Raw genomic sequence first — 26891 nt, 5'->3', positions numbered from 1 at the left:
CCAGGAGCCATCGGCCTCCTCGGCCACCAGGGCACTCTGCTGGCTCGTGTTCAGATGAGATGCTGAGTCCTGGGAGAGCAGCACCAGGCTGTCCCAAAGCGCCACCTCAGCGCCACTGCCATGGACCCGGCCTCACCCAGGCACCCAAACAGAAATTGCCCCAGGAGCAGCAGAGCTGATGGCCAGGAGCCCTCTGCAGGTCTCCACACAAGCACGATGTCAAATTGCTCGGGTGGAATTGAGCTTCTGAACGTCACTGACAAAAGGTTTGTGGCTGCTCTGTGCCCAAGTGACAAATAAGCCGCGTTTGAGTGTCACGGTCATATTTTCTGAAAAATCCCTTCGCCAGGGTTTCTTCTCCTGGGAAACTGAGAAGCCTCAGAGAAAAATGAAAACAATAATTATCTGATTGCTTCTCCTGTGCTTTGCTGCTTTGGAATGTGTCTGGACATTGTTTATGAACTGGTCGTTGTTCCATTGGTTTCATTGTTCTAACTTAGTGACCAATCACAGCCTGCTGTGTCGGGACTCTGGACGAGAGAGTCACGAGTTGTTTATTATCATCTTGTTAAACCTTCTGTCTGGACCCTTTATTCATTAGTATAGTTTTAGTACAGCATTCTTTAATACAATATCAAAAAATCATAAATCGGCCTTCTGAGAACATGGAGTCAGATTCATCATTTCCTCCCCACGACGGGGGACCCAGAAAATACCACACTGAGTGTCACGGCAGTGTCCATCCTGCCCAGCCACGCCGGCTGTCCCTGAGGAAGGGACGGAGCTGGCCCGGGTGGCTCCCAGTGACACCCAACCCCTGCAGCCCTGAGGAGATGAAAAGCCAAACTCACACAGCACAGGGGGTGAGGGCAGGGAGAAGAAATCACCCAGCCAGGGCACCAATAAATCTAATTTCTATGTTAAAAGTTGTCAGCCACCACGTAAAGCTGCATTTCATTTGCTGCTGCTTTGGAAATGCTCAGGTCCAGAGTCCTGAATTAACTCGGGTTCTTCAAATCTGGCTCTGAACACCACACCAGGTTTGCTGCTCATCCATTTGCACGATGTACAAACAGTAAATAAACAAAAATGCAATATAAAATTATATAGAAATAAAATGTAACTATAACTATAAATATAGCTATAACTATAAATTTAGCTACACATATAACTATAAATATAACTATAAATATATCTACATCTATAACTATGAATATAACTATAAATATAACTATACCTATAAATATAACTATAAATATAACTATAAATATAACTATACCTATAAATATAACTATAAATATTAAAATATATAAATAATGTACATGAATACAAATAAATAACAATATAAATAAACATTATTTCCATATCCAAATGTTAAATATACATTAATACAGTATTAATAAAATATTATTCCAAGAAATAAAGTATTAATGAAATATTAATATGAACATTAATCCCCTTCTTGCAGAGCCCAGCTCTTGCACCACTCCGAAGCAAATGAAGCAAAGAGCTGCCAACCCCCACCCTCAGCAGAGCCTCACGGCCCAGTGCAGCCCCACTGGGGCAGGGAGAGGCTTCGCTGAGTGCGGCTGGGAGCTCTGACACGTTCCTGGCTGCTTTTGTGCTCCGGGGCTTCCAAGTGAGGCTACAGAGACCTCTGGAAACCAGGCAGCGCTCCTGCTTCGTTTCTGGAAGGGGGCAGCAGCCTGGGCTGGTCTGAGCCAAACGCACGGCACCAAATCTGGGTTTGGTGTCCTCGGAAGTCACCTGAGCTCCCCCAGAAGATTCCTGTGTCCCTCAAGCTCCCCCAGCAGAGGAGGAGTGAAATGTTCTGCGCCAAATCTTGGGTTTGGTGTCCCTGGGAGTCACTTGAGCTCTCCCAGAGACTTATTGTGTCCCTAGGCCAAACTCACTGCACCAAATCCTGGGGTTTGTGTCCTTGGAAGTCACTTGAGCTCCCCCAGTAGATTCTTTTGTCCCTCAAGCTCCCCCAGCATTTTGGTTTTTTTGTGTCCCTGGGCAAAACTCACTGCACCAAATTCTGGGTTTGGTGTCTCTGGGAGTATCTCAAGCTCCCCTAGGAGATTTTTTGTGTCCCTAGGGAAACTCACCGCACCAAATCCAGGGTTTTGGTGTCCCTGGGAGTCACTCAAGCTCCCCCAGTAGATTCTTTTGTCTCTCAAGCTCCTCCAGCAGACTTTTAGTGTCCCTGGGCCAAACTCTCTGCACCAAATTCTGGGTTTGGTGTCCCTGGGAGTCACCCAAGCTCTCACAGAGATTTTTTTGTGTCCCTGGGCCAAACACACGGCACCAAACTCTGGATTTGGTGCCGTGGGAGTCACCCAAGCCCTGCCAGCAGATCCCCGTGTCCCATTTCGTGTCCTGCTCTCCAGGAGCAGCGCTCAGGAGGGGCAGGGAGGTGGAGCAGCCTGATGCTGCTGCTCTGAAGTGAGTGCTAGTGCCAGCCAGTGCCTGGGGAGCATGAGGCAATTTCCCTAACATTGCTCAGCAAGGCAGGATGCAGAGCAGCATTCCCAGCACCCCCAGCCACCAGCCTCCAGCCCCAGTGCAGCAGATCCAGCTCGGAATTCCAGCTCCAAATCTGCCTCTGCACCTCTCCCTGCACAGCTTGGAGAAACGCTGCTTTGTTCGGGGAAAAGGGAGAGGGGAAAAAGGGAAAAATAAAGCCCTGATGTTGGAGAACGTGGCTCCTTTTTTCCTCTTGTCCCTGGAATTGTGATTGGAAATAATTGGAAGTGTCACTGGAAGTAATCAGAAGTGACAGTCCCTGGGCTACAAGGCTTTTGCTTCAAGTCTAACGATCCCCCCGCAAAACAAAACCTAAATTTAAACAATGAAGTCATAAAGTGATTTGCCTTCAAGGTTGAAAACCCTGCAATATTTTTTTTAATAAAAAAAGAAGAAGTGCCTGGCTGTGGTTCAGTTCAATATTCCAGGCTGGCTGTGGTAGATGAAAGCTCAAGCACACACAAAGGCACCCTGTGATTTCTGGCCCTACCTGGCCAATAAAAGTCCAAATCTCCATTAAACATTCCTGTGACCTTTGAAATTCTGTCACATCTGCAAGGAAAACCACGGCCTGAGAAACCTGTGACACTCATCCAGCACCCACCTCAAACAGTCCAAATACTGCAGAACCACCTAATTCCAATATTTTGCTGAAGCACAGGGGGAGTGGAGTCATCCTTTTGTTTTACATTTCTGAAAAGGCCTCCTAACAGCCCGTCCAGGCACTTAGGGAGAGAATCTGTTCGAAAGACCTCACAGCACAATCCTCTCCATGTATTTGTTAAAAACTCATTTTCCTTTTTTCATGTGCAGCATGAAATAATTCAGAGCCCAGGATTTCCTTTCTGAGAGCACAGCAGCTCTTCACACCACCAGTGGAATTCCTCGGTGTTAAAAATAGGTTAGAAAGGGTTGTAAAATAATTGATAATTGTTAAGCACTTACTATTAGTTTGGTTATTGAAAAAGGGGTTAAAAGGGATAATAAGAGATCCAGTACTCTAGTACCAGGAGTGTGGTCCCGTTTTTTAACATCAGCACAGTGGTAGCAAAAAACATGTGTGATAAATATGTGATAAAATATGTGATAAATATGTAATAAATATGTGATAAATATCGGATTAGAAAATAAAGCCAAGTCCCTCCAGGTGGCAGGTGAAGGATTTCAGCCTGGGTTCAGCTGTTTGTTAATGATCTGCTCATCAGTGCTGTGCCCATGTTTGGGGGTGGATCAGCAGGAAAACGCCTTTAAGTTAAAATGACTTTAATTTAGACGTGTTCCAAGCGCTCCATCACCATCAGCAGCGTGCACCCACCTGTGTGTGAGTTTCCCCTGTGCTTTTAATGCTCTCTGTGCAATACGGAGGGAACAAATCTCTCTTGGAGTGACCTTTTATTGTGTTTGTGAGGACCCCGTGGCAGGGAGGAATGATGGATCTGACTCCGTGTTCTCAGAAGGCTGATTTATTATTTTATGATATTATATTGTATTAAAGAATGCTAAACTAAACTGTACTAAAGAATACAGAAAGGATACAGACAGAAGGCTAAAAGATAATAATGAAAACTCGTGACTCCTTCCAGAGTCTGACACAGCTTGGCCCTGATTGGCCAAAGAGTGAAAACAACTCACATGAAACCAGTGAAACAATCACCTGTGGGTAAACAATCTCCAAACACATTCCAAGGCAGCAAAACGGAGGGGAAGCAAATGAGAAAAGAATTGTTTTCCTTTTTCTCTGAGGCTTCTCAGCTTCCCAGGAGAAGAATGCTGGGCAAGGGGATTTTTCAGAGAATGTGAATGCCACAACCCGTTCTCTCAGAGAGCCCCAGCCGTGGTCATCCCTTGCCTCTAACCCTGCACGCTCCATTTCAGAGCAGCCTCCCTCCTGCCAGGCAATGTCACAAAACCACCCCAATACTCAGTGACCTTTTCCCTCCAAAGGCAGCTCGACTGCAGGCACGAAGCTGAGCTCCAACCTTTCCACCCAGCCAGGGTTCAGCCTGGTTTTCCTGCCACAAAAAAAAACCCGAAAAACATCACGGCAGTTCCCTGGGAGGAGAGAGAGGCTGTGATGGGTATTGATCCTCGTGGGACAGCAAATCTGACACCCTGGGGCTGGGGCTGGGAAGTTCTGAGTTAAACATTTGCCTTTTTCAGCTGCCAAATGATTTCCTGGAGGAAGGGAAGGAGCAGATGAGGACAGGATGGGGTTTGTGGCCTTCTGTCACATCCAGCCCCTTAGAGCTGCTCTGTTCTCTTTACAACTTGTTGCAAAGAGGAGCCAGAGCTCATTAAGGAGTCAGATAAATAAACCAGGGGGCCAAGGTGTGGTTTAGCAGAGCCTGGCCTGGTGCCCATCCTCCTTTTCTAGGACTGGGATAGTTCTGGCAAGAAGGAGCAGCTTTATTCTGGGTTATAACCCAGCGCAGAGCTCCAGGTTCCCGTTGCACTCAAAAGAAACACATTTTAGCCCTGGTGGGGCTAAACTAAAAGTGACAGAGCACAGAGGTGGCTGTCACTGCCCCCAGCAACGCTGAGGAGAGGAGAGAGCCCGGGAGATGGAGGAGCTGGAATTCAGCCCCGTGCCTGTTGACTTCTCACACATTTTCCATTGTTGTGCTTCCTGCCCTGCATCCTGCACTGTCCTGTCATTTGAGGCTCTGCTCACAGACCTCCCTGACCTGGCTTCACCCCTGACTTTTCGCTGGGCTGCTTCTGTAAACTGAGCATTTCCAAAAATAAATGAAGACACAGCTTTGGGGGAAAAAAAAAAAAACCCAAAAAACTCCAAAAAAAATCTCCAAAACCAAAACAAACCCTAAAAAAACCAGAACAAAAAAATCCCAAACACAAAAAAAACAACTAAAACAGACCCATTCATCTTTTCAACAAGGCACCACCAAGCTCCTCCTGCACCCAGAGCAGGCTCTTCTGTAGCACACAAGATGTGCACAATAAAACACATTTCAGAGGCACCAACACTGCCTGCAGCCTGGGCTAACACAGGCCACTGTTTCATTAGGAATTCAAGAACACAGGCCATTGTTTAATTAGGAATTCAAGAACACAGGCCATTGTTTAATTAGGAATTCAAGGTGTATTTTGACTAAAGTTGTAGGGGAAAGGCACAGAAAGCAGCTTGCAGCACCATTTGTAGCATTGTAACACCAATTTTATTGGTATTACACCCGATTTTGAGTCCAGTGTAACAAAGATTTAGACCTAAAAGGTTTTCCAAATACATTTAAGAGTGTTTACATCTCTTTCTGGTTCTGAAAACAAATCCCAGAGTGCAAAGCTGCTGAATCCCCTGCAAACCCTGTGTTTGCCTGGAGGAGAACAGGGGTGCTGGTTGTGATCCTGAGGACAAACACCAGGATCTCTCCCTGCCAGTTGTGCAGTGGCATTTCTGGGAATAACGTGCTGCTCTCACATAAAAAATCCTTCTGAAGTGGGCCAGGCCCCCCCAGAACCAAACCACTAATTCTGTGTGGAGGAGACAAAGCCAGGGTGGGTACAGAGGCAAAACACCATTTGTTTTCCATGGGAAATTCAGAAAAGCTGCCTTCCCTCTGCCTCTACTTCCCATAAAAAGGAATTTTTCTCCACAAATCTGGCTGCTTTTCCTCTCTCTGGCAGGTCAGTCTTTTCTCCTGTTTCCTCCTGGTAGTAAAGTGTCCTTTCTGGATGAAAAAAAACCTCTCCAAAATAAAGTTTCTTTGGTATTAGTTACTAAAAATCCCAACTATTTCATACAAAACAAAGAGAAAAACAGGCAATTTATCATCAAGTGTCTCGACAGCAAATATTTGATGCAGAGCATCCCTGGCTTTGGGAGAACTGGAGTGTCTCAGAGCAGCGTGAACCCTGATATTCTGCCAGAGAGCAGCTCACTCATGTCTGGCTCCTCTGAATTCCCAGGGGTGCCAAATGGATCCTGTGCTCTCCTTTATTCCCTTTCCTCAGGTATTCCCAGAGCTGTGTGCTGATAAAGGCTTGGAATTAAACCAAGTTTCATTCCTCTAACAGCCTGAATATCTCACAGTTGGTGTTTTGTTGCCTGCTCTTGGAATTTGAGAGAATTATTATCAATTCCACGAAGCTGTCCTGGGGAGAACAGTCCCTTTTTAAAAAGCTAAGTACACCCCCAAGTTCCCTGCATTCCTGCAGGAGCCAGTGACAAAGGGGAGGTGAAATCAAGACACAAAATCACACACAAAACTTCTTTTCCCAGCTGCAGGCTGGTTTCTTTGGGGTTTTTTTTACACCACTCCTGAGCCAAGGTTTGTGCTAAACGTTAGAAAAAAGTGAGGCAAAACTCTTGTACCACCAACCGTCAACACCTGGAACAGTCAAAGGCAAGAGAAGGAGCAAAGAAAACTGGAAAATAGCAAATATATTATATATTTTAATTGTCACTGAGAAATTCTGGAAATATCTGGAAAAGCAGCAGAAATAGAGGCCCATAAACTTTGTTTTCAGGTTGCCAAAAACAATCTCCTTTGCTTTCTACTATTTCTGGGAAATCAGCAGGAATAAAACTCCACAAGCTTCGTTTTAAACAACCTAAAACCTGTTTTTACTCCTGGGAAATCAGCAGGAACAGAGAACCATAAGCTTTGTTTTAGGGAACCTGAAAACCCTCCTTTGGTTTTTTTTACCACTTCTGGAAAACCAACAGGAATAAAGATCCATACAGTTTATTTTAAGGAACCTGAAATCTGTCTCTTTTGGTTTCTGGGAAATAAAGGTCCATAAACTTTGTTTGAAGCAACCTGAAAACTCTCCTTTGGATTTTGGGAAATAAAAATCCACGAGCTTTGTTTTAAGCACCCTGAAATCCATCTCCTTTAGTTTTTGGGAAATAAAGGTTCATAAACTTTGTTTTAAGGAATCTGAAAATGCTCCTTTGGTTTTTGGGAAATGAAGGCTCACAAGCTTTGTTTTAAGAAACCTGGAAACCCTCCTTTGGTTTTTTTACCACTTTTGGTTCACTGCGTCGCAATAAACATCCACTTTCCAACTTTAACAGTTAGAGAGCTTTTGCCCGTCACAGTTGGATATCGGCACTAGATCAATATCCTCATTTTTTTAATAAATCAAAACCGATCCAAGGGGACAAAAAACAGGGTAAAAAGGGGCTTCTTCACTGAAGTCGTGCTGCTCCACCTGGAATATTGGGGACACCCCTGCTGAAGCAGCACTGGCGCTGCAGCATCCTCAACGGGAGCGCTCCTGCTCAGCCCGGGCCCCTTGCTTTGGGCCTCGCTTTTTATTGGAATAAAGGCTGAATTCACCTTAGTACCCCTGCTTTACCCCTTGCTTTTTATTATAATAAATGCTGAAATCACTTTAGTACTGGGAGCCTGCTCTCGTTTTTAACAGGAGGCTTTGGGGAGCAGGATGCCAAGGGCAGGGGTTGCTGTGCTCTCCCAGCAGGAGCAGGAGGCTTTGGGGGGCAGGATGCCAATTCCAGCACCCCACAGGTTGGCTGTGCTCTCCCAGCAGGAACAGGAGGGTTTTTCGGGGGCAGGATGCCAATTCCAGCACCCCACAGGCTGGCTGTGCTCTCCCAGCAGGAGCAGGAGGGTTTGTGGAGCAGGATGCCAATGCCAGGGGTTGCTGTGCTCTCCCAGCAGGAACAGGAGGGTTTTTCGGGGGCAGGATGCCAATTCCAGCACCCCACAGGCTGGCTGTGCTCTCCCAGCAGGAGCAGGAGCTTTCCCAGCCGAGCACAGCCCCGGGCAGCCCCAGCTCTGCATCAGCTCGGGTTTCCCAGCTACCAGCCGCGGATACCTGGGCAAACGCCGGCTGTCAGAGGCAATTCCTCACGCCAGCAGGCCCTGCCAGGAGCTGCTCCAGAACCTTTGTGCCGTGCAGCGAGACAGCAGGAGCTGGGGCTCAGCACGGTGGGGTCAGAGCCCCGGGACAGCGCTGAAAGAGATCCCCAGCTCGGAGCGTGCAGGGCAGAGCTGAGCTGCTCTGCAGGGACCTCCATCTCAGCAGCCCCCCAGAGTGACCCCCAGCTCCCACAGAACCACCGAGGAGCTGCTCGTTCCCCTGCGCTGGGGTGGGTGACCCCTAGCCCTGCGGGAAGGGTCGGTGCCCCTAGCAGGATGGCAGAGGAGGGTGAGGGGTTGGGGTTGGCACAGCTCCTGCTCTGGTCCCCAAGGGCAGCAGCTCCTGCAGGGCACAGCACTCACAGCACACACAGCCGAGGAAAAGGCACATGGAACCAGTGGCAAAGCACATGGAACCAGTGGCAAAGCACATGGAACCAGTGGCAAAGCCAGGCGTACAAATAATCACCCCTCCAAGCTGTTCTGATCACAAGAAAATCAGCTTTTTCCTTAGTTGTTGGGTCATTAAAACATTCATGATTGACTTGGAGCGGGGGAAAGGCAGAGAGTTCCCACCACATAAAATTTAAACCACTTCAGGAACACGTTTCAAGACAGCACTGGCTACTTCTTTATTAGGTGAAAAATGCAACATCCCATTACAAACTTTTTCCACTCTGAAGAACCACTTCAAAATTATGCTTTCCAAGGGTGCAGTGTGTAACAAAGGGAGTTTGTGACACCTGATTCTCACTCCTCAGCTGGTCACAATCATGTAGAACTTACAGGGCCACCTTCCCCTCCTCACTTCCCCTCCTCAGCCTCTCCTGGCAAAGTGAGCTCTTGTCCACACTCAGCCAAGTCTTTCATCTTGTCCTGTTTTAATAAAGTCTCCTCCAAGCAGATTGGCTCCCGTTTCCTGTCTCCTCACACAGCTGCTCGTGTGCCCCAGAGAGGTAAACAGTGGAAAAGACAAGACTTGTGTATATCAGCCACGTTACTGGGATGTTTAATGATGGAAGCACAAACCTCCCTCTCAAGGCTTCTCTAAAACCTGGTTTTTTCCACATTTCCTGTTTTTTTTCCACATTAGTCTTCACTTTATCAGCCAAAAAAAAAAAAAAACCAAAACAAAACACCAAAACAAAAAAACCCCAAACAAACAAACAAACACCCCAAAACAAAACAAAAAACCAAAACAAGACATCCCTGGCAGTTCTGTAGATTTTTACTGCAGAAAATCCAGGCTTCAGCCAGCAAATCAGACTCTCCAGCCTCCTTGTGTTCAGGAGGATCCAGGATCAGGGAACCACAACATTTCCTTCCTTTTCCCTGGACCTGCTTCTAATATTGGTGAGGAAGCTGGACAAGGAGCAGAAAGACCAAGTCCTCTGCTGGCAGGGCAGGTGAAGCTCAGGGGGCAGTTCAGTGCCCACTGCAGGACCAGGAAACAAAACATTCCAGGCAGTTCAGCACCCACTGCAGGACCAGGAAACAAAACATTCCAGGTTTTGTTCTGAGTTTTGAGGACAATTCTCCCCTCACCAGCGCTTGGACAGGAGAGGCTGAGGAACCTGACTCCAGGTGAGGGCAAAGTGTCCTGTGGTGGGCATTGCGGTGCTCCTGTCAGAGTGGAGATGCTGAGGACACGTTGATAATTTAGATTCTCCATTCCAGGAAGGCTTTCTGCCTTCTCTAGTAAACACCTGCCTTGTAAACCAAGACACTTGATGAAGCCACTTGTGTTTTATAGATAAAAGCAGCAAGGGTGAGTTGTTGTTATATTTCAGACCAACCCACCTTTTCTGCAGCAACAGTTTGTTATTTCTCTCCAAACCTTCCACGAATCGGAACCTTCTGGATGGGATCAAAGACTGCAATGCCCATTGTCTCCATCAGCAAGGTGAGCGATCCCCCCTTCTGTGTCCCCAGTTTCCACAGAGCCGCTTCCTGAAGGGCTGAGCTGCTGCTGGCCCTGCTCTCTCAAACATTCCCTGGCACAGAGAGGCACGAATGGCCAGAGCAGAGGTGCAGGGCACCAAGCGCTGCCTGCAGTGCCCAGATCCCCCAGCACACCCAAACCCCACCACAGAGACAACCTCAGAGCCCTACAGGGAAAACCTTTGCTGACAGCAATCCCCAGGGCCAAAGCCCCTTCTCCATTTAGCAGCAGCTGCACAAACGTTGAGTTTGATCCCCAAACCTCCCTCTCCAGCCCACATTCCACGCCTGGGAGCCTTCAACTGGGCTTTCCCTGCCACAATCCTTTAGCGCTGTTCAAAAATCCTATTTCTGCCTGTCCGCACGCCCTCAGCTCCTCCCAGGGAGGCAGAGCCCAGCCCTCTGTCACACCTGTGCCCAGGTTCAGCACACGGCAGGCTCTGGAACGGGCAGGCTTTGCCCAGCCAGGGCTGTGCCTGTCAGCAGGACGGGGTGAGCAGGAGGGAGGCACAGCTCCCTGCAGGAGCCCCTCACACACCTCAGGGCTGCCAACCCTCTTCCCTCCAGCTTTCCTTCGCTCTCCTTTTCCTTCCTCTTCTTCCATTCTCTGCTCCTCTCCTCCTCAACAAATCAGCCTCTCTCTCTTTTCTCTCCCTCTTTTCTTTCTCTCCTTCCCCCTCCTAGCATCCCTTTCTCCCCCAACTGCTGCCTGCTGCACTCCAACACATCTGTTTCTAATCTCAGCCACCCATTGCAAACAATAACCCCTTTTTCTTTTCAACATCTGAACGCCGAGCGCCCGACAATTCCACGCAGTTACACAAATTTGACACTCTGCTCGAAACAAAGACATTTTATTCACCTTGTTTTGCCCAAGAGCTCCGAGCCCCTCTCTCCTTTATCCCTGAAATCGCTGCTCTCTTCAAACAAGAAACACACACTCCCAAATGAGTCTGTTTGACCCGCACTTTTTAAAATTAATCTGGATAATCAGAGATCTCCGGCTGTCAACCTGCTCATAAAAGGATCAGAACTCAAAACACCACTGAAATTTACAGTTTTCCGTGAAAGTTTCCTCGTTCACAAACCCCTTTTCTCCAACTCACCAGCAAAGAATTTCAGGCACACGGAGCAGACTCGTGGAAGTTTGATTAAATAGAAAGCCAGCAACACCAAAAAAGCCAACCTACCTAAGAAGAGGATTGAAAATGCAGACATTCCGTCTCCCAGCAAGAGGGACTTCTCCTCCCTTTTTCTTCCTCTCTCCCAAGGACGGCAGGCAGACCTGCACAGGATTCAAAGGAACGCCTCTGGAATGCACTGAGTGTAATTGCATCCATGTGCCAGAAAAATCACCAACTTCACTCTTTCTTCCCTCCTGCTATTCATCCCCTGGTCCATCTTCCATCCAGATCCAGCCTGATGGGTCTCTTTTTAGTTTTGGGTGCTGCAAATTCAGGGCCCTGGGAGTTTCTGGGGGAGAAGAAGCAGAGGCAGCACGGTGAGGACTTCACATCCACGGCAGCACGGAATGATTTTGCCTGTCTGGAGAGGAGAGAAGCAGGGGGAAAACACTGAGCTCAATGTTCACCACATGGCTGCCTCCCACTAGAGCCCCTCCCTGCCATCAGCTGGGATTAATAGTGAAGACCAGTCATGTGGGTGAGGTAGAGCTGATTTCCAGCAAGAATACAGATATTGAACAGAGAAACAAGAGGATTTCTCCAGTGGCAAAACAGTTAAGTTTGGAGGCAGCAAAAAAAAAAAAAAAAAAAAAAGGGAAAAAAAAATCCAGCATGGAAAAAAAAATCAGATTCGACACTCAGGGGTTGGAGGGAGACTCTTGGAAAAAGCTCCTCAGGAGGATAAACACACTCCCCTGGATGCATGAGCTTTGGGCTCTTTTCTGCACTGAAATCGGAGATTTCAGGCTTGCTGGAGCCCTCGCTCTGCCTGCTGCTTGGTTTTCTTTTTGTGTCTTTAGGAGAGGAAGAAATCTCCTAAAAACGGATTTGATTTCTTGTCGTAGCTGCGCTTCACCGATGAGGGCAAAGCTCAATCGAGCAGAAATTGGTGGCTACGGGGTGCGAGTTTTAACTCCCTCCCAAAATGCATTTTAAGGCACACGGAGACACCTTTACAGCCCAGCTTCAGCTTCACCCTCGCGCAGGGGAGCAAGATTTTAAAATTACCTCAGGTACCCCACAAGGAAATACCCAGCACGCGCAGCAGAGGGGAAATAAAGCAGATTTACCCACCTCGGTGCCTTGGAGTGCAGAGCAGAAATTCCTCCCCTCAGAACAGTTATGAAAGTGTTTGTAAAGCCTCAAGGAAGGCAGCAAACCACGGGCAAGGCTGCCAGCCTGTGGTTTGGGACATCACACTCCCGTTTTCCAAGCTTTCTTTCCTTTCCCTGTGTTACTCCACCCACGCACCATTTCTCTATAGTTCCCCCCAAAAGAAAATCAGGGATAAAATGCTGCTCTGCCTCTCCGGGGATGAAAACAAACCCCGTGCAGAGCCAGGAGCTGGGCTCGCTGATTCTTTCGGTCACCTTCAGTTCAGGATATTGTATTTTTTATGAAATACAGAAATATTTATGAAGCCCTCAGCAAGGGGCACAACTCCTGGAAGCTCTGAAGGAATCTGGTGCCTTTGGTGTTGATCACAGAGCTCTGTAGGTATTTATGGGAAAACAACAAAGATCAAAACCTAGATCTTTGAATCCTAGGACCAAAACCAAACCCTAGATTTGGATAGATCCAGAGAGAATAAAAGGGATAAAAATCATCCTTCTGCACTCAGTTTCATCCAAGTTTTGTTTGCTCCTCCCAGCCTCAGATGGAGACAAGAGCAGCATTTGGCTCCTCCTCTCCAGGAGTGATTTTCTCTCTGTATCACGACGTTTTAAACAACATTTTAATCTAATATAGACTGATTAACCAACTCTAATCTAGATTAGGTGAATGTCACAGTTCCCACAGAGCGCTCTGTCCATCCCACATAACCAAATCCCAAGATTCCTCCAGAACTTTTCCCCACACACTTGACCAAACTTGATTTCCTTAATGAATGCACCTAAACCCCCTTGATTCTAGAGCAGGACATGAATCAATGGAGAAAAATTCATTTTTCTGCAGGCCAGGCAGCAGCGAGCCTGTCTCTGTGCATTAGGGGTGTGACAGAAGATGGCCCTGGCTCTGCTGTGAATTCCCTGATGGATTTAATGGGATCAATTCCTCCCCAGGGAGAGGCAGAGGAGTGCTGGCACCCTGCACTGCCTGCCCACCTCCCCCAAACAAAACTTCCCTTGTAAATAAGGTTTAAGGTTTTTAAACTTTATTTTAGATAAAGTTTTGTTTGCCCCTCTGTCCTGGTTTTAGGCAATTTTAGGAGAAAAACTTCTGAGGGGCTTCCCTCTAAGGTGTCAGGAAAACTCATCCACAAACACCAGGGGTTGATGTCCCAAAAGGAGACAGAGGAGTCCTGTCACTTTATTCCAATCAAGGGAGAGGCCATGGGGCATTCCCTGGGGTCTCTCAGATTTTTGGAGGACTCAGCCTCCTTTTTATCCCAATTTCCCACCACATTTCCCTCTCTCTTTCCCCATTTCTGAGGTACTTGAGAGGTTCAGACTTCCCAGAACGCCTGATACCAAAGATTCCCCTCTAATGTATAACCCTCCTTTTAATTTTTAATTCTTATGGAATTTAGGGTTTTCCCCCATTGTTTCTTTCATCTTTCAATGTCCAATTTCATTTATCAGCAAACCTACAGTTTATTTGTAAAAGCAAATCTCTTTTTCCATTCATCACTCAATGGGATCTTCCCATGGTCTCTTTTCTCTCCCAGTGCTGGTTTTATCTCCCAGCAGCCCCACAGCTTGTTTGGAAAGACAAATCCCTCACTCCTCTCAAAGGGGAACCCCCTCTACGGGGGTCTCCTCTCGTAAAACAAATTCACATCCCAGGGGGCCAGGGTGTGCAGGGGGAGGAGGACGGAGGGTGGAGAGGGAGGTTGTGCATGAAAATCTCCTTCTCCTCATCCTCATCTCATTCCACACCCTGTTCCCACATCATCTCCTCCCTTTGGGGCTTCTCCCTCTGGTTTTGGGGTCCTGCAGCAGTTGCAGGGAGGGCAGCAGCAGGGCAGAGGGGCTGCTCACCCACAAATCCTCTGCTGGTTCTGGGCTGGGGGAAAAGCTCCTCTCTGCAGCTCGCTGTGTTTGCAGGAGGGAGGAATTCCTTCCAGGAGGTTTGTGACAGCCCTCAGCTGCTGCTCCGTGGGAGATGGAGCAGGAATTCTCACCAGGGAGAGCAGGGACAGGGAAACTGATGTTGGAGATAAACATTAAAGCAAAAAGTTGTGTAAAAAACTGTGATAAACTGGATTCGTTTTTCAGTATTTCAGAGTTCCTGTACTGCTCTTGACAGAGCCCAACTTTTAAGCTCAGGTTAAAACACCTGGATACAAAAATCTGCAAAAATCCTCTCGGGCATAAGCCAGTTTTACGGAGCTGCCTCAGTTTCAGCTCCTTGACATTTGGACGATGAAACCTTTCAGAAAACACACTCCCTTAAATCTTAAATCGTAAATCTTAAATTGTAAATCTTAAATCTTAAATCTTAAACCTTAAATCTTAATCTTAAATCTTAAAAAGTCTCACATCCCAGGAGCCTGCCCAGCACAGTGTAACATGGTTTTATACCCCTCTTAGCATGTGTAGGACTCTTTCTCTAATCCCAGCTGATTTTTTTCATTGATCAATTTATTCCTTTCACTCTGCTCTTCCTCCTCCAAGGAAGCACCTCCTTGAGCCCGAGCTGCCCCCCAGTGCTGCAGAGCTGCTCGTTCTCTTCTCAGTGGTGTTTGAATGTCCCCACCACCCAAAACTTATCCAAAAGCTGCATTTTCTCCCCAAAACTCCCACTGTTGCTGCTGACTCCCCCCGGTGCTGATTTATTTTTGTCCCTTCTCCAAAATTCCCTATGTCAACATCTCTCACTCAATTTAAAATATCTGAGCAGCTTCTTGATAAAAAAGAACAAAATTCCTTCATCACTTTGAATCTCTTGAGCAAAACCCCATTTCTGTTCCATTTTTGGGGTTGCGACTGAAAAAAAGCGCCAAGAACACAAGGGGGAGAAAAAAAAAAACCCAAATGACACAAACCAACCTCAAAACAGACAACAAAAAATGCTAGGGGAGAAATAAAACCCTTCACACAGATTTCTTTCCACAATCAGCCACTGGAGGAAAGGCTGATTTGTGTTTTGGGGAGCCAGAGCCTGCTTTGTTAAGCAGTTGTTGTTGAAGGAGCTCTCCTCTCTCAGCCAGGCTTCAAGAATTGATTATAAAAGCACAATTAGTCATTTAGTGTCAGTAGGAAAATATCCCTTCAATGACGCTCAGCACTCACAGTGTCAGTAAATGTGTTTGAGGGGAAAAAAAACAGCCAAAAAGCTCTTTAAAGCTCCAGCTCAGAGCCTCAGTGCACAGAGCTCCAAGGTTTATTTTTGTTTGTTTGTTTATTTTTTATATTCTTATTTTCCTCCGTGAGGCTGTAACTCAATAGTGTCAAAGTGAATTGTTCCTCACACAAAGAACATTTTTGATCTTCTAACTTCAAAAACAAAGAACTGAGCACGAACCTGTTACACTGAATCTTTACTAGAAAGCAAACCGGGTCAAAACCTACAAGGCTGAATTTTAATCACCATAAAATCTTGGAATATTTTTACAATACAAGACCTTTGTTTACAAGCCGAGCCCTAAGAACACTCCTGAGAAGAAAACATCACCCACTGGTCTAAAAAAATGCACCAAGGCATCATAGGCAAACAGGAATTTCTCTTTTCCTTTGAGTTTTAGGAAGGAAAAAATGTGAGGGTGCAGAGGATGCAGGTGTGGGGTTCAGGGGATCAAACAGGGAGGGTCAGGGGACAACTGGCAAAAAAAAAAAATAATGGCTTGTAAGCTTGAAGGTCTTAATTCTTTAATTATTCACTAATTTATAGGTAATAATAATGAATTAATATATTGAGAACGATGAATTTTTATTATTCATGAATTTATATGTAACACTAACAGAAAGTATTGGAGGAAAAGCTGAATAAACTGGCCAGGAGGAGGAATTCAGTTGTTTCTCTTGTACTTCTTGTTTATTCATAGATTTCTTCTGAATTTCTCATTTATTCAGTTGTTTCTCTTGAATTTCTCATTCATTTAGTCATTCCTCTTATATTTGTCATTTATTCAGTTGCTTCTTATAGTTCTCATTTTTCAGTTGCTTCTCTTATATTTCTCATTTATTTAATTGTTTCTCTTGTATCTGTTGTTAATTCAGTTTTTTCTCTTGTATTTCTTGTTTATTCCAATATTTCTCTTGTATTTCTCATTTATTCGGATATTTCTCTTATATTTCTCATTTATTATGATATTTCTCCTGTATTTCTCGTTTATTCCGGTATTTCTCCCGTATTTCTCATTTCTTCACCCCCAGGGAAGGGCAGGGGAGGCTCCAGCAGGTCATGTCCCTGGGGAATGGTCACTGTGTCCCATCCCTGCTCTCTCCACTTCTGCTCTCAGTTTAATTGTGCTGCTCGCCCCCAGTGGAACTATTTAATTACTCCATTATTACTCTATTACTATTTAATTGCTCTATTTAATTACTGCAAACCACACTTTGGAGTCCTGCTGCCCTAACACGTACAGGAGGACAGCTCTGAGGTATTTCTTTTAAGATTCCCTGAAATCCCTGAGATTTTTGGCCGCCTAAATCAGATTTTTGATATTTAAGGAAGGTACTTACAATGGAAAGCCTCAAATTGTCACATTCCTATTTTCTGAAAAATCCCTTCGCCAGGGTTTCTCTCCTGGGAAGCTGAGAAGCCTCAGAGAAAAAGGAAAACAATTTTATCTCATTTGCTTCTCCTCTGTTTTGCTCACGTGTGGAATGTGGTTGGAGATTGTTTTTCCAACAAGTGATTGTTTCATTGGTTTCATGTGAGTTGTTTTCACTCTTTGGCCAATCAGTGCCAAGCTGTGTCAGGACTCTGGAAAGAGTCACGAGTTTTCATTATTATCTTTTAACATTCTATAAATATCCTTTCTGTATTCTTTAGTATAGCACAGTTTAGCGTTCTTTAATATAATATAGCATCATAAAACAATAAATTAACCTTCTAAAAACATGGAGTCAGGTTCATCATTCCTTCCTTCGTCTGTGGGGCAACACAAATACAATATCAAATCTGTTAAAAAATTACTTTATCCATTACAAATCCTGATTTTCAGCCTGGTTTTAATGAGTTTGGGTGTCCACGTGCTTGAAAACCTGCTGGAGCTCCTGCCTGGCCACAGCCCCGTGTGCAGAGAGGCTGTTGCACACTCATGCAGAGCTGAGCTGCGTCCTCCCTCAGCCCTGAGCTGCAGCTGCTCCAGGCCAATGTCCTGCGAGGTTATGTTTAAATCATGCCAGCTAAGATCACCGTTTAACGGGTATTACTAATTTAATGTGAAGTGCAAGGAGTGAGGGCTCCCAGAGCTGCTCTTTCAGCTCCCATCAGGAGCCAGCGGGGTGGCTGGGGCGGTGACACTGACTGGCTGGCTGAAGGACACCTGGGAAGCTTCCTGCTCACTCATAATGATATTATTATCAACATCTTATTCCCTGAACCTCTCCTGACAGCCCCAGGTGCACCAATCAAAGCCATTTAAACCCAGAGGACACTGGAGAGAGGAAATCTTGAATGAGCACCAGGGATCTGCTCTTGGAGGTTTCCCTGTCTGTGTTTGAGGAGTGAAATTCACTCCTCAAGTGAATTTGAGGAGTTTGAGATGAAATTCAGCCCTCAGAAGAGCTGGAGCAGTGGAATAAAAAGGCAGGAACACAGCAGGAAATGTCTCATCTCTTCCCTCAAGCTCCCCTGTTCTTCTCTGGGCTCTGAGCAAATTGTTTGGGCATTGGGGGCAGCCTGGAAGAGGCAGGAGTGGGGTTAATGGGAAAAATGGGAATATTGGGATAGCTGCTCAGGCCAGGCCGCAGGGAGCAGCTCTTTCCTCCCAGGAGGCAGGAGCTGAGCAGGAGCTGCCCCTGCTGCCCCGGCAGGCGGCTGTCTGCTCTGGTTCCACAGGAACATCTCTTCTGACAGCAGATCTATTTCTCTCCTGCTCTCTGAGGCTCTGGAGCCAGGCTCCTGCTGGAATTCTCTTTTCAGATCATTTGGACTGACCCACCCAGTGCTATTCATGCTCTGAAGGAATCCCATTTCCCCTTTTTCTCTTAATATAGGGCTGATAAATCACCCTCAGGAGTTCCTGTTCTGCTCCTCTCTTCCTCCTGCCACCATTCCTGGTTCAAGGCTTTGCAGCAGCCCTTGCCATGCTGTGAATGAATCATGATTAAGTGATTATTTCTCCAAGCTCTTCCTGGCTACTCCAGCCTGGATTTCTGTGGATTACAAGTTCAGTCAGAGCAGACAACCAAGATGGGTTTGCTCCTGTTTCTTGGCAGCCAAGTGACAATAGCCCAGCGTCTCAAAGGAAACCAATTTTTTTCATGGTCCCAGCAGAAAGGCAAGAAGCAGAAGGATCTTCCCCTGTGCACAGAAATATTCATGAAGATGTTGAGATTGCTAGACTGGAGTGAGAGCACTCCATCAATAAATAAAGAGCATCAGTATCTTCTGGCGTTAGAGAGGAAAGAATGACATCTCTTTTGCTTTTATTTCCTTCTATTTTGGAGCATTCAAGTTGCAATATTCAGCTCCAAGTGGCACTTGGAGCACGGTTCTGAGGACTGGATTAAAAAAGGGAATTTGTGTTGTGCTAAAGGAATCCATTAAGCTGAGAGGGGCTGTGTGAGCCTGCCCTAGTCCCTCTCCATGGCTTTTCCTGCCTGAGTCGGGGCAGCCAGCCCTGCCAGCAGCTCTGGAGGGGGCTGGAGGGTCCTGGGGAGAGCAGGGAATGCAGGAATACCCAAGGAGCCCGTGCAGGGAAGGAAGCAGGGCTGGATTCTCCATGAGCTGGCAGAGATGGGAGCTCTGGCAGAACTGAAATCCTGTTTTTTTCAGAAGGATCAAGGTTTTTTAAAAAAGTAATTAGTCCAGTACTAATTAGATGAGCCTTATTTGCTGTGCTATCTGGTAAAATCTTGCTCTAGTCGTGCCACAGCTCTTCTGTCTTGTACAGATAACAAGGGAACCATCTTTCAACTATTCTGTTACTGAGTTTCCTTCAGGAATTCCTTGCTCCTTCCAGGTTTCCATGTCTGAGTGACCTGATTGCTGTCTAGTAAGATTTAGGCATCCTTCAGGCTTTGGACTGAGCCCTAATCAGAAATGCATCACCTCCGAGGCAGCATTATTTGAATTTGGAGTTGTCTGCTTTCCCTGCAGCTTGGTGGCACAGCCCTGATGATTCTGGAGCTCCGTTCCAAGGAGGAATTCTGCCCTGTCAGGTCTCCAGTCTCGGCTGGGCTGGAGATTTTGGTCTCTCCAGGGAACTGAGGAGGGAATCCGAGTGTTTCCATGCGATTCACTTCTAATCCAAATGTATTTAAACCTGAAGCTGAGCAGCCTCTGTACAAATGTGGAATAAACCAAATTATTTTGTGGCTCTAGGAAGCTCTGGTAGGTCCTTAGATGCTTTTTTTTCTCCCCAGTTTGCAGCACAAGAAAGCTCTGGAAGTGCTGATATGAAGAAGAGGAGGAGCTGTTCATTTATTATTACTGCAGCCCGGGCTGGGGAGGGCTAAAATACACAATCCTACAGACTTGGGAACAAACCAGACTTCTTCCTCAGGAGATTCTCCCCTTGAAGACTAACAAGGGCATTTGAGAGCTGTCAAATACCTGTGAAGGGGAGGTTCCTGCACTTGCATCTCTTCCAGCTCCGGAAATGAGCTGGTTTTTATTGGGAAGGAATTTCAGCGAGGGCTCAGAGCCTGTCCCATTCCTGGAGAGGAGAATCCCACCAGGATTGGGTCCTGGCCCCACACCAGGAGAGGAAGAAATCCTCTTCTGTTCTCTTCCAGATCCTGAAATGAGCTGGTTTTTTATTGGGAAGGAATTTCAGGGATTCTCTTCTCCCTATTCCTGGTGAGGAGAATCCCACCAGGATTGGTTCCTGGGCTCCCAAATACACCAGGAGAGCAGAAATCCTGTTCTCTTCTCTTCCAGATCCTGAAGTTGGCTGTTTTTTATTCTGAGGTAATTTCAAAGACACTCTGCCCCATTTCTGGTGAGGAGAATCCTATCAGGATTGGTTCCTGGGATCCCAAATACCCCCTGAGAGCAGAAATCCTGTTCTGTTCTCTTCCAGCTCCTGAAATTGGCTGTTTTCTCTTGTGAAGGAATTTCAAAGACACTCTGCCCCATTCCTGGTGAGGAGAATCCTATCAGGATTGGGTGCTGGGCTCCCAGATACCCCCTGAGAGCAGAAATCCTGGCTGTGGGGGCTGTGTGCAGCTCCCCCGTGGAGGATCATCCCTGGAAAAGGAGGAGCTGTGTGCAGGGAGGGCTTTGGCAGCAGCTCCTGTTCCCAATGACTTTACCTGAGGTAATCTTTTCCGCCAGGCTGGCTCTGACATTAAAAATGGAAGAGGCCAGGGACATTTTCCACCCAAAGCTCAATGGAAAGTGGCAGGTGTCAGATTTTTGCAAATTTCTTTCTCTTAACTCAGAGGCTTCTGCTGACAGGGACGTGAAGGCTCCAACCTGGAAAAGCTCCAAACTCAAACATTTTTTTCACGACCGACTTAAAATGCAAAATATTTTTAAAAGGTGGAGGGGAGGGGAAAGGACAGAGAGGTCAGGAATGGAAATGGTTCAGCGTGGGGGAGAAATGTGGTTTGCACACTGCAGCACAGCCGCTCAGAACACGGTGCCTTTGCCAGGAACAGGGAATTTCCTTCTCCAGGAGCAGGATTTTCCTTCTCCCGTCACCAGCGGCCCTTTGGCTCACCCCTCCAGGGCTACCAGCTGCACCTCCTTGTGTTTGCTGGATCCGAGCCGTGTATGCTGCGGGTGAGATGATGCTCGGTGTCACTGCTCTGCCCCAGATGAGGAACAGCTGCTGCAGGAAAGGGGATCCCAGGTTTAGGTGACTCATTTCCTGCTCCAACAGGGACTCAGTATCAGGAATGGTGTGGCCAGCAGGAGCAGGGAGGTCACTCTGCCCCTGTACTCAGCACTGGTGAGGCCACACCTCGAGTGCCGTGTCCAGCTCTGGCCCCTCAGTTCAGGAGGGACGTTGAGAGGCTTGAGCGTGTCCAAAGCAGAGCAACGAGGCTGGAGAGGGGCTTGGAACACAAACCGTGTGAAGAACGACTGAGGGAGCTGGGGTTGTTTAGCCTGGAGAAAAGGAGACTCAGAGGTGACCTTGTCACTCTCTGCAGCCTCCTGAAGGGTGGCTGTGCTGAGCTGGGGTCACTCTCTTTCTCCGGGCAGTCACAGACAGAACAAGAGGACACAGTCTCAAGCTGCGCCAAGGGAGATCCAGGCTGGAATTAAGGAGGAAGTTTTTCACAGGAAGAGTGGTCAAATACTGGAATCATCTGCCCAGGGAGGTGGTGGAGTCACCATCCCTGGATGTGTTTAAAAAAAGACTGGATGTGGCACTGGGTGCCATGATCTGGTCGAGGTGTTGGAACATGGGTTGGACTCGATGATCTTCAAGGTCTCTTCCAACCTAGAAATTCTGTGATTCTGTGATTCTGTGATTCACAGGTCTGTCCCGGGCAGCACTCATGTCTTTTGTCCTGGCAATGAACTGCAGGGAATTAACCAACCCTGCCAACACGGCTTGGATGAGATGGAGCCTTTTAGGGCTTGAGCTGCGCTGGATGGTGCGCTGTGAGCAGGGGACAGTGGCTGTGCTGTGACTGCAGTTTGGGCTGTCTGGGAGCTCCAGCCCCAGGGGAATCTCCCCATCAGCCGCTGTCCAGGCAGCTCCAGGCAGCCACTCGCAGGGAGTGTGTAAATTACTGCAGGGAATGTGTAAATTCCTGCAGAGAGTGTGTAAATTCCTGCAGGGAATGTGTAAATTCCTGCAGAGAGTGTGTAAATTCCTGCAGGGAATGTGTAAATTCCTGCAGGGTGTGTAAATTCCTGCAGGGAGTGTGTGAATTCCTGCAGGGAGTGTGTAAATTCCTGCAGGGTGTGTAAATTCCTGCAGGGAGTGTGTGAATTCCTGCAGGGTGTGTAAATTCCTGCAGGGAGTGTGTGAATTCCTGCAGGGAGTGTGTAAATTCCTGCAGGGAGTGTGTGAATTCCTGCAGGGAGTGTGTAAATTCTTGCAGGGAGTGTGTAAATTCTTGCAAGGCGCATGTAAATTTCTGCAAAGAGTGTGTAAATTCCTGCAAGGAGTGTGTAAATTCCTGCAAGGCGTGTGTAAATTCCTGCAGGGAGTGTGTGAATTCATGCAGGGAGTGTGTAAATTCCTGCAGGGAGTGTGTAAATTTCTGCAGGGTGTGTAAATTCCTGCAAGGAGTGTGTAAATTCCTGCAAGGCGTGTGTAAATTCCTGCAGGGAGTGTGTAAATTCCCACCCAGGAGGAGTCCTCTTCCCTCTTCCCTTCCTTAGAGGAATAAAATCAAATGTTGAAACTTTGGTTTAACAGATGGATAAAGCTGAGGTGTAACCTGGAATTTTTCTGGCTCCCTATGCAGAACTCCTGCATATGGATTTTTTTGGAGGAAGCTGCTTTGCTTAATAACCAGCAGAGTTTACAGCTAATTTCTGTACACTGCCTAAAGAGATCGGGGAAAAAACCAAAGTATTTTCACTCCATAGAGCTGGGGAAATGAAAGATAAATTAAATTATTTTGATCTGCTCTATTCACATCTCCATTCTTTTATCTCCCACCCCACGCCAGCACTCCTGAGGAATTTCACAAAGCATAAACAGCCCTGAGCTCTGATCTGAGTCACTTAACTCTGCGTTCAGATGAGGTGGCTGATCACCCTCTGCCCGTGTCACAGCATGGAGGGCTCCTGTGCACAGCTGAACCCCTTGAAGCAGCTCTGTGTGGTTTTGTGCTCAGTGCTGCATCGCTGCTGTGCTTGAACAGCTCTCCATGCTGAGTGGAGCAGCTCTCAGATGAGCTGAGATCCTCTGCTCATGGAAATCTCTCCTTTAGCTCCAGTCCGTGTCCAAGGTTGAGCTTTGCATGTTCTTCCAGCATGTTGCTCTGAATTATTTATGTGACCTTCAAAAAGTAAAGGGAAAAAAAATAAATAAATTTAAAAAAAAAGGAGGAAAAGCCAGTTAATGGAAATGCTTTCAAAATGCAAATATCTTTCCCCAGAACATAACATTGTGTGTCCCTTTGGAGCTGAAGACAAAATAACATGTCTGGGAGATGATGAAGCAAAAAAGCTCCTGGGGAGATAAATTGTAGGAAGTTGTGCCCTGCTGTGTGTGAGCAGGGGTGTGCTGGGAGGGATTCTGGCACTGCAAAGTGTGCAGATGGAGCCTTTCCCTACTGCTGCATCCCATCCCTTCCAGGGAGAGGGAAACAGGGAGGAAACTCACCAGAAATTCATTTTCTGGCACAGGGGGACACAGGATCAGTGATGTTGCTGTGGACACCTGGAGGGGTTTTGCTGACACAGGGGATAGGTCACGGTCTGGCCTTTGCCTGGTATTAGCCTGGATTTAAATTGATTTTAGCCTCTCAGAATAAAAGGATATTAATTCCAGCTTTTCTATCACGCCTGCTTGGCTGTTGTGACTCACCAGGATGGATGTGGCACTCTGCTCTGCTCTGGCTCATCAGAGGGTGCTCGGCCAGAGAATGAATTTCATCATCCTTGGGGTCTTTTCCAACCTTGGGGAGCTTTTCCTGCACCACCAGCCATATTTGGCAGCTGATTTTGATCCTTTCACCGAATAATTGGAGTTAGGAATCCTCTGAGTTTCAGGAGGGAAGGAGAACCAGAGTTTGTTTTGAATTCCACCCAGAGAAAGGTTGCAAAAAGCAGCTGTGCTTTCTACCATCTGCTAGGAAATGCAGCCTGTGGTGGGGCCTTCTGCTGAGACAACTTTCCCCTGTCCAGGCGATCATAAATGTGATAAAATCTCCTTTGTGCAGCTCACTCTTCCTTCCCCTCTCCTCTCTTCAGTTCAGTCACTTCCCAGTGAAAGCTTTGCTGTTGTGGAAGGGCTGAGGATGGAGGGACGGAGCAGGAACATCCCAAATATCTTTGGGAATCAAAGAGAGCTCTGAACCGGAGACCAGCCCTGCTCAGGTCAGGTGATTTGTGGTTTGTTCTGTTGATTGATGCCCTGGGAGTGGCTGTTCACTCCCAGCTCTGCATGGACAGATTGGCAATAATTTGGCAGCAGATCTGACAGGACCTGGCTGCAGAGGAGCCTGAGGATGTCACGGGGGCAGCAGGGGGTTGGAGTTCTGTGATGGGGGAGGCAGGCAGAGGAATAACTCCAGTGTCTCCTGGGCTGATCAAAACTGTGATGCCAAAGTGAATTTAAAGCTGGATGTGCTCCTCAGAGATTGGGTTTCTCCATGGATTTGCACCTCAAAAATTGGATTTCTCCATGTTTGGTGGGACTTCTGGACTTGGAACAGTCTTCTCCCATTTTATTTCATTGCCCTCAGTCGGGCATCAGAACAGAACTCGAAGCTGCTTTTTTTGGGAGCCGTCCCTTGGTGTCTGAATAAAGCTCCTCCCTCTACTGAACATGAATTTAAAGCTGGATGTGTACCTCAAAAATTGGGTTTCTCCATGTTTGGTGGGACTTTTGGACTTTTTGGGAGCCGTCCCTTGGTGCCTGAATGAAGCTCCTCACTCTACTGAGCACAACTAAAAGCCTGTTAAAAAGGAAAAAGTGTTCCAGCCAGACATGCAGATTGTTACACATCATCTGCCACATCCTGTGGCTTTTTCAGCATCTGCCCACAAAAAGGAGAGGAAAATGTGGCTTGATGAATAATTCACAGCTCATGCTCTGTTAGGATTAGTGCCCCCAACTGAGTGGCAGCATTGCTGCTTCCGGAGCCTCCGTTGCAGTCTTGGCTCCTGGATGTTAATTTTTATAAGTTTCAGGGTCAGATGGAGGAGCAGAGCAAGAACAGCCAGGAACCAAACAGCTCTGAAGGAGCTGAGTCGATCTGGTGAAAGATAAAAGAGAGAAAATTCCTTTTTCTTCCAGAACTTCTGATGAACGCATCATGGATTTGAGAATTGCATGGAAACCATCCATTAAAGCAGCATCAACTCAGTGCTGCATCACCCAGAATGGCTTTGACTTGATGATCTCAAAGGTCTCTTCTGACCTAGATCATTCTGTGGTTCTGTGATTCTGTGATCCTGAGATTCTGGGAATCTGGGGTTCTGGGAATCTGGGATTCTGTGATTGATCCTGTGATTCTTTGATCCTGAGATTCTGAGAATCTGGGGTTCTGGGAATCTGGGATTCTGTGACTGATTCTGTGATTCTTTGATCCTGAGATTCTGAGATTCTGGGAATCTGGGATTCTGTGACAGATTCTGTGGTCCTGTGATTCTCTGATTCTGTGATCCTGAAATTCTGTGATTCTCTGATCCTTGGAAAGGACAGGGAATTTTGGGAGAAGGGATGGCTTGTCCTCTCTTGGAACAGCTTTTTGGCCTGTCTGGGGACTCCTTTCCACAGGAGCTCAGGGAAAAGCTACTGGAAAAGGATGGGGAGGAGAAATGAGGAGATGCCCACAGCCTGCCTTGTGAGAGGAATTGCAGATTTGTCTTTGCAAGCAAGCCGTGGGTCTGCTGGGAGATAAAACCAGCAGATAGATAAACCAGCAGACAGATAAACATAAAGTTTATCAGCAAATGCTGATAAATGAAATTAGACATTGGGAGATGAAAGAAACAATGGGGGAAATCCCTAAATTCCATAAGAATTAAAAATGAAAAGGAGGGTTATACATTAGAGGGGAATCTTTGGTATCAGGCATTCTGGGAAGTCTGAACCTCTCAAGTACCTCAGAAATGGGGAAAGAGAGAGAAGGGAAATGTGGCTGGGAAATTGGGATAAAAAGGAGGCTGAGTCCTCCAAAAATCTGAGAGACTCCAGGGAATGCCCCATGGCCTCTCCCTTGATTGGAATAAAGTGACAGGACTCCTCTGTCTCCTTTTGGCCATCAGCCCCTGGTGTTTGCGGATGAATTTTCCTGACACTTGCATCCTTCCTCCAGGAGAAGGATGTAGTGAGGTGAGGGAAGATCTTAGTGGTTGAAAACAGGAATTTGGCACGGATGGGGAAAATCTGAGCGGGGTTGGGGCCTGGTTTTTGTCGTTGCTCTGGAGGGAAAGCTCAGCCTGCAGCTTTGCAGGGCTGTGCCATCCGTGCTGTGCCCCCGGCAGCCGGGGGAGTTCTCGGGATTTTGCCCTGGGCTGGAAAGGTGCTCGTGCTGATTTGGGAATGCAAACCCTCTCCTGGCTGGTGTTTTGCACAGTGAAGTAGAAAATGTCACCTTGTTTCAGCTTCTCCTCTGTCACATCGATTACAGCGGGCCTGGAGAAGGGCAGGGTGATCTTCAGCAGCACAAGCTCGGGGTTCCTGCAGCTTTCATGC

The 26891-nt window shown here is 47.0% G+C and overlaps 1 protein-coding gene across 1 annotated transcript in view; it reads right to left on the bottom strand.

Moving 5' to 3' along the window:
* Positions 1–13077, bottom strand: part of LOC119711274 (CXADR like membrane protein) — a 52234-nt gene extending 39157 nt beyond the window's left edge. The window contains exons 1-2 of the mRNA XM_038161230.1: positions 12572–13077; positions 11504–11858 (exon numbers count right to left, since the gene is read on the bottom strand). Of these exons, the coding sequence (XP_038017158.1) occupies positions 11504–11531 (28 nt within the window). The 5' untranslated portion in view covers positions 11532–11858; positions 12572–13077. The remainder of the gene's footprint in view (positions 1–11503; positions 11859–12571) is intronic.
* Positions 13078–26891: the final 13814 nt, after the last annotated feature.

Source organism: Motacilla alba, chromosome 24, assembly GCF_015832195.1.
Source record: "Motacilla alba alba isolate MOTALB_02 chromosome 24, Motacilla_alba_V1.0_pri, whole genome shotgun sequence".
Classification (NCBI taxonomy): Eukaryota; Metazoa; Chordata; class Aves; order Passeriformes; family Motacillidae; genus Motacilla; species Motacilla alba.
Note: the sequence above shows the minus strand (reverse complement) of the source record. Positions and strands in the feature narration are given on the sequence as shown.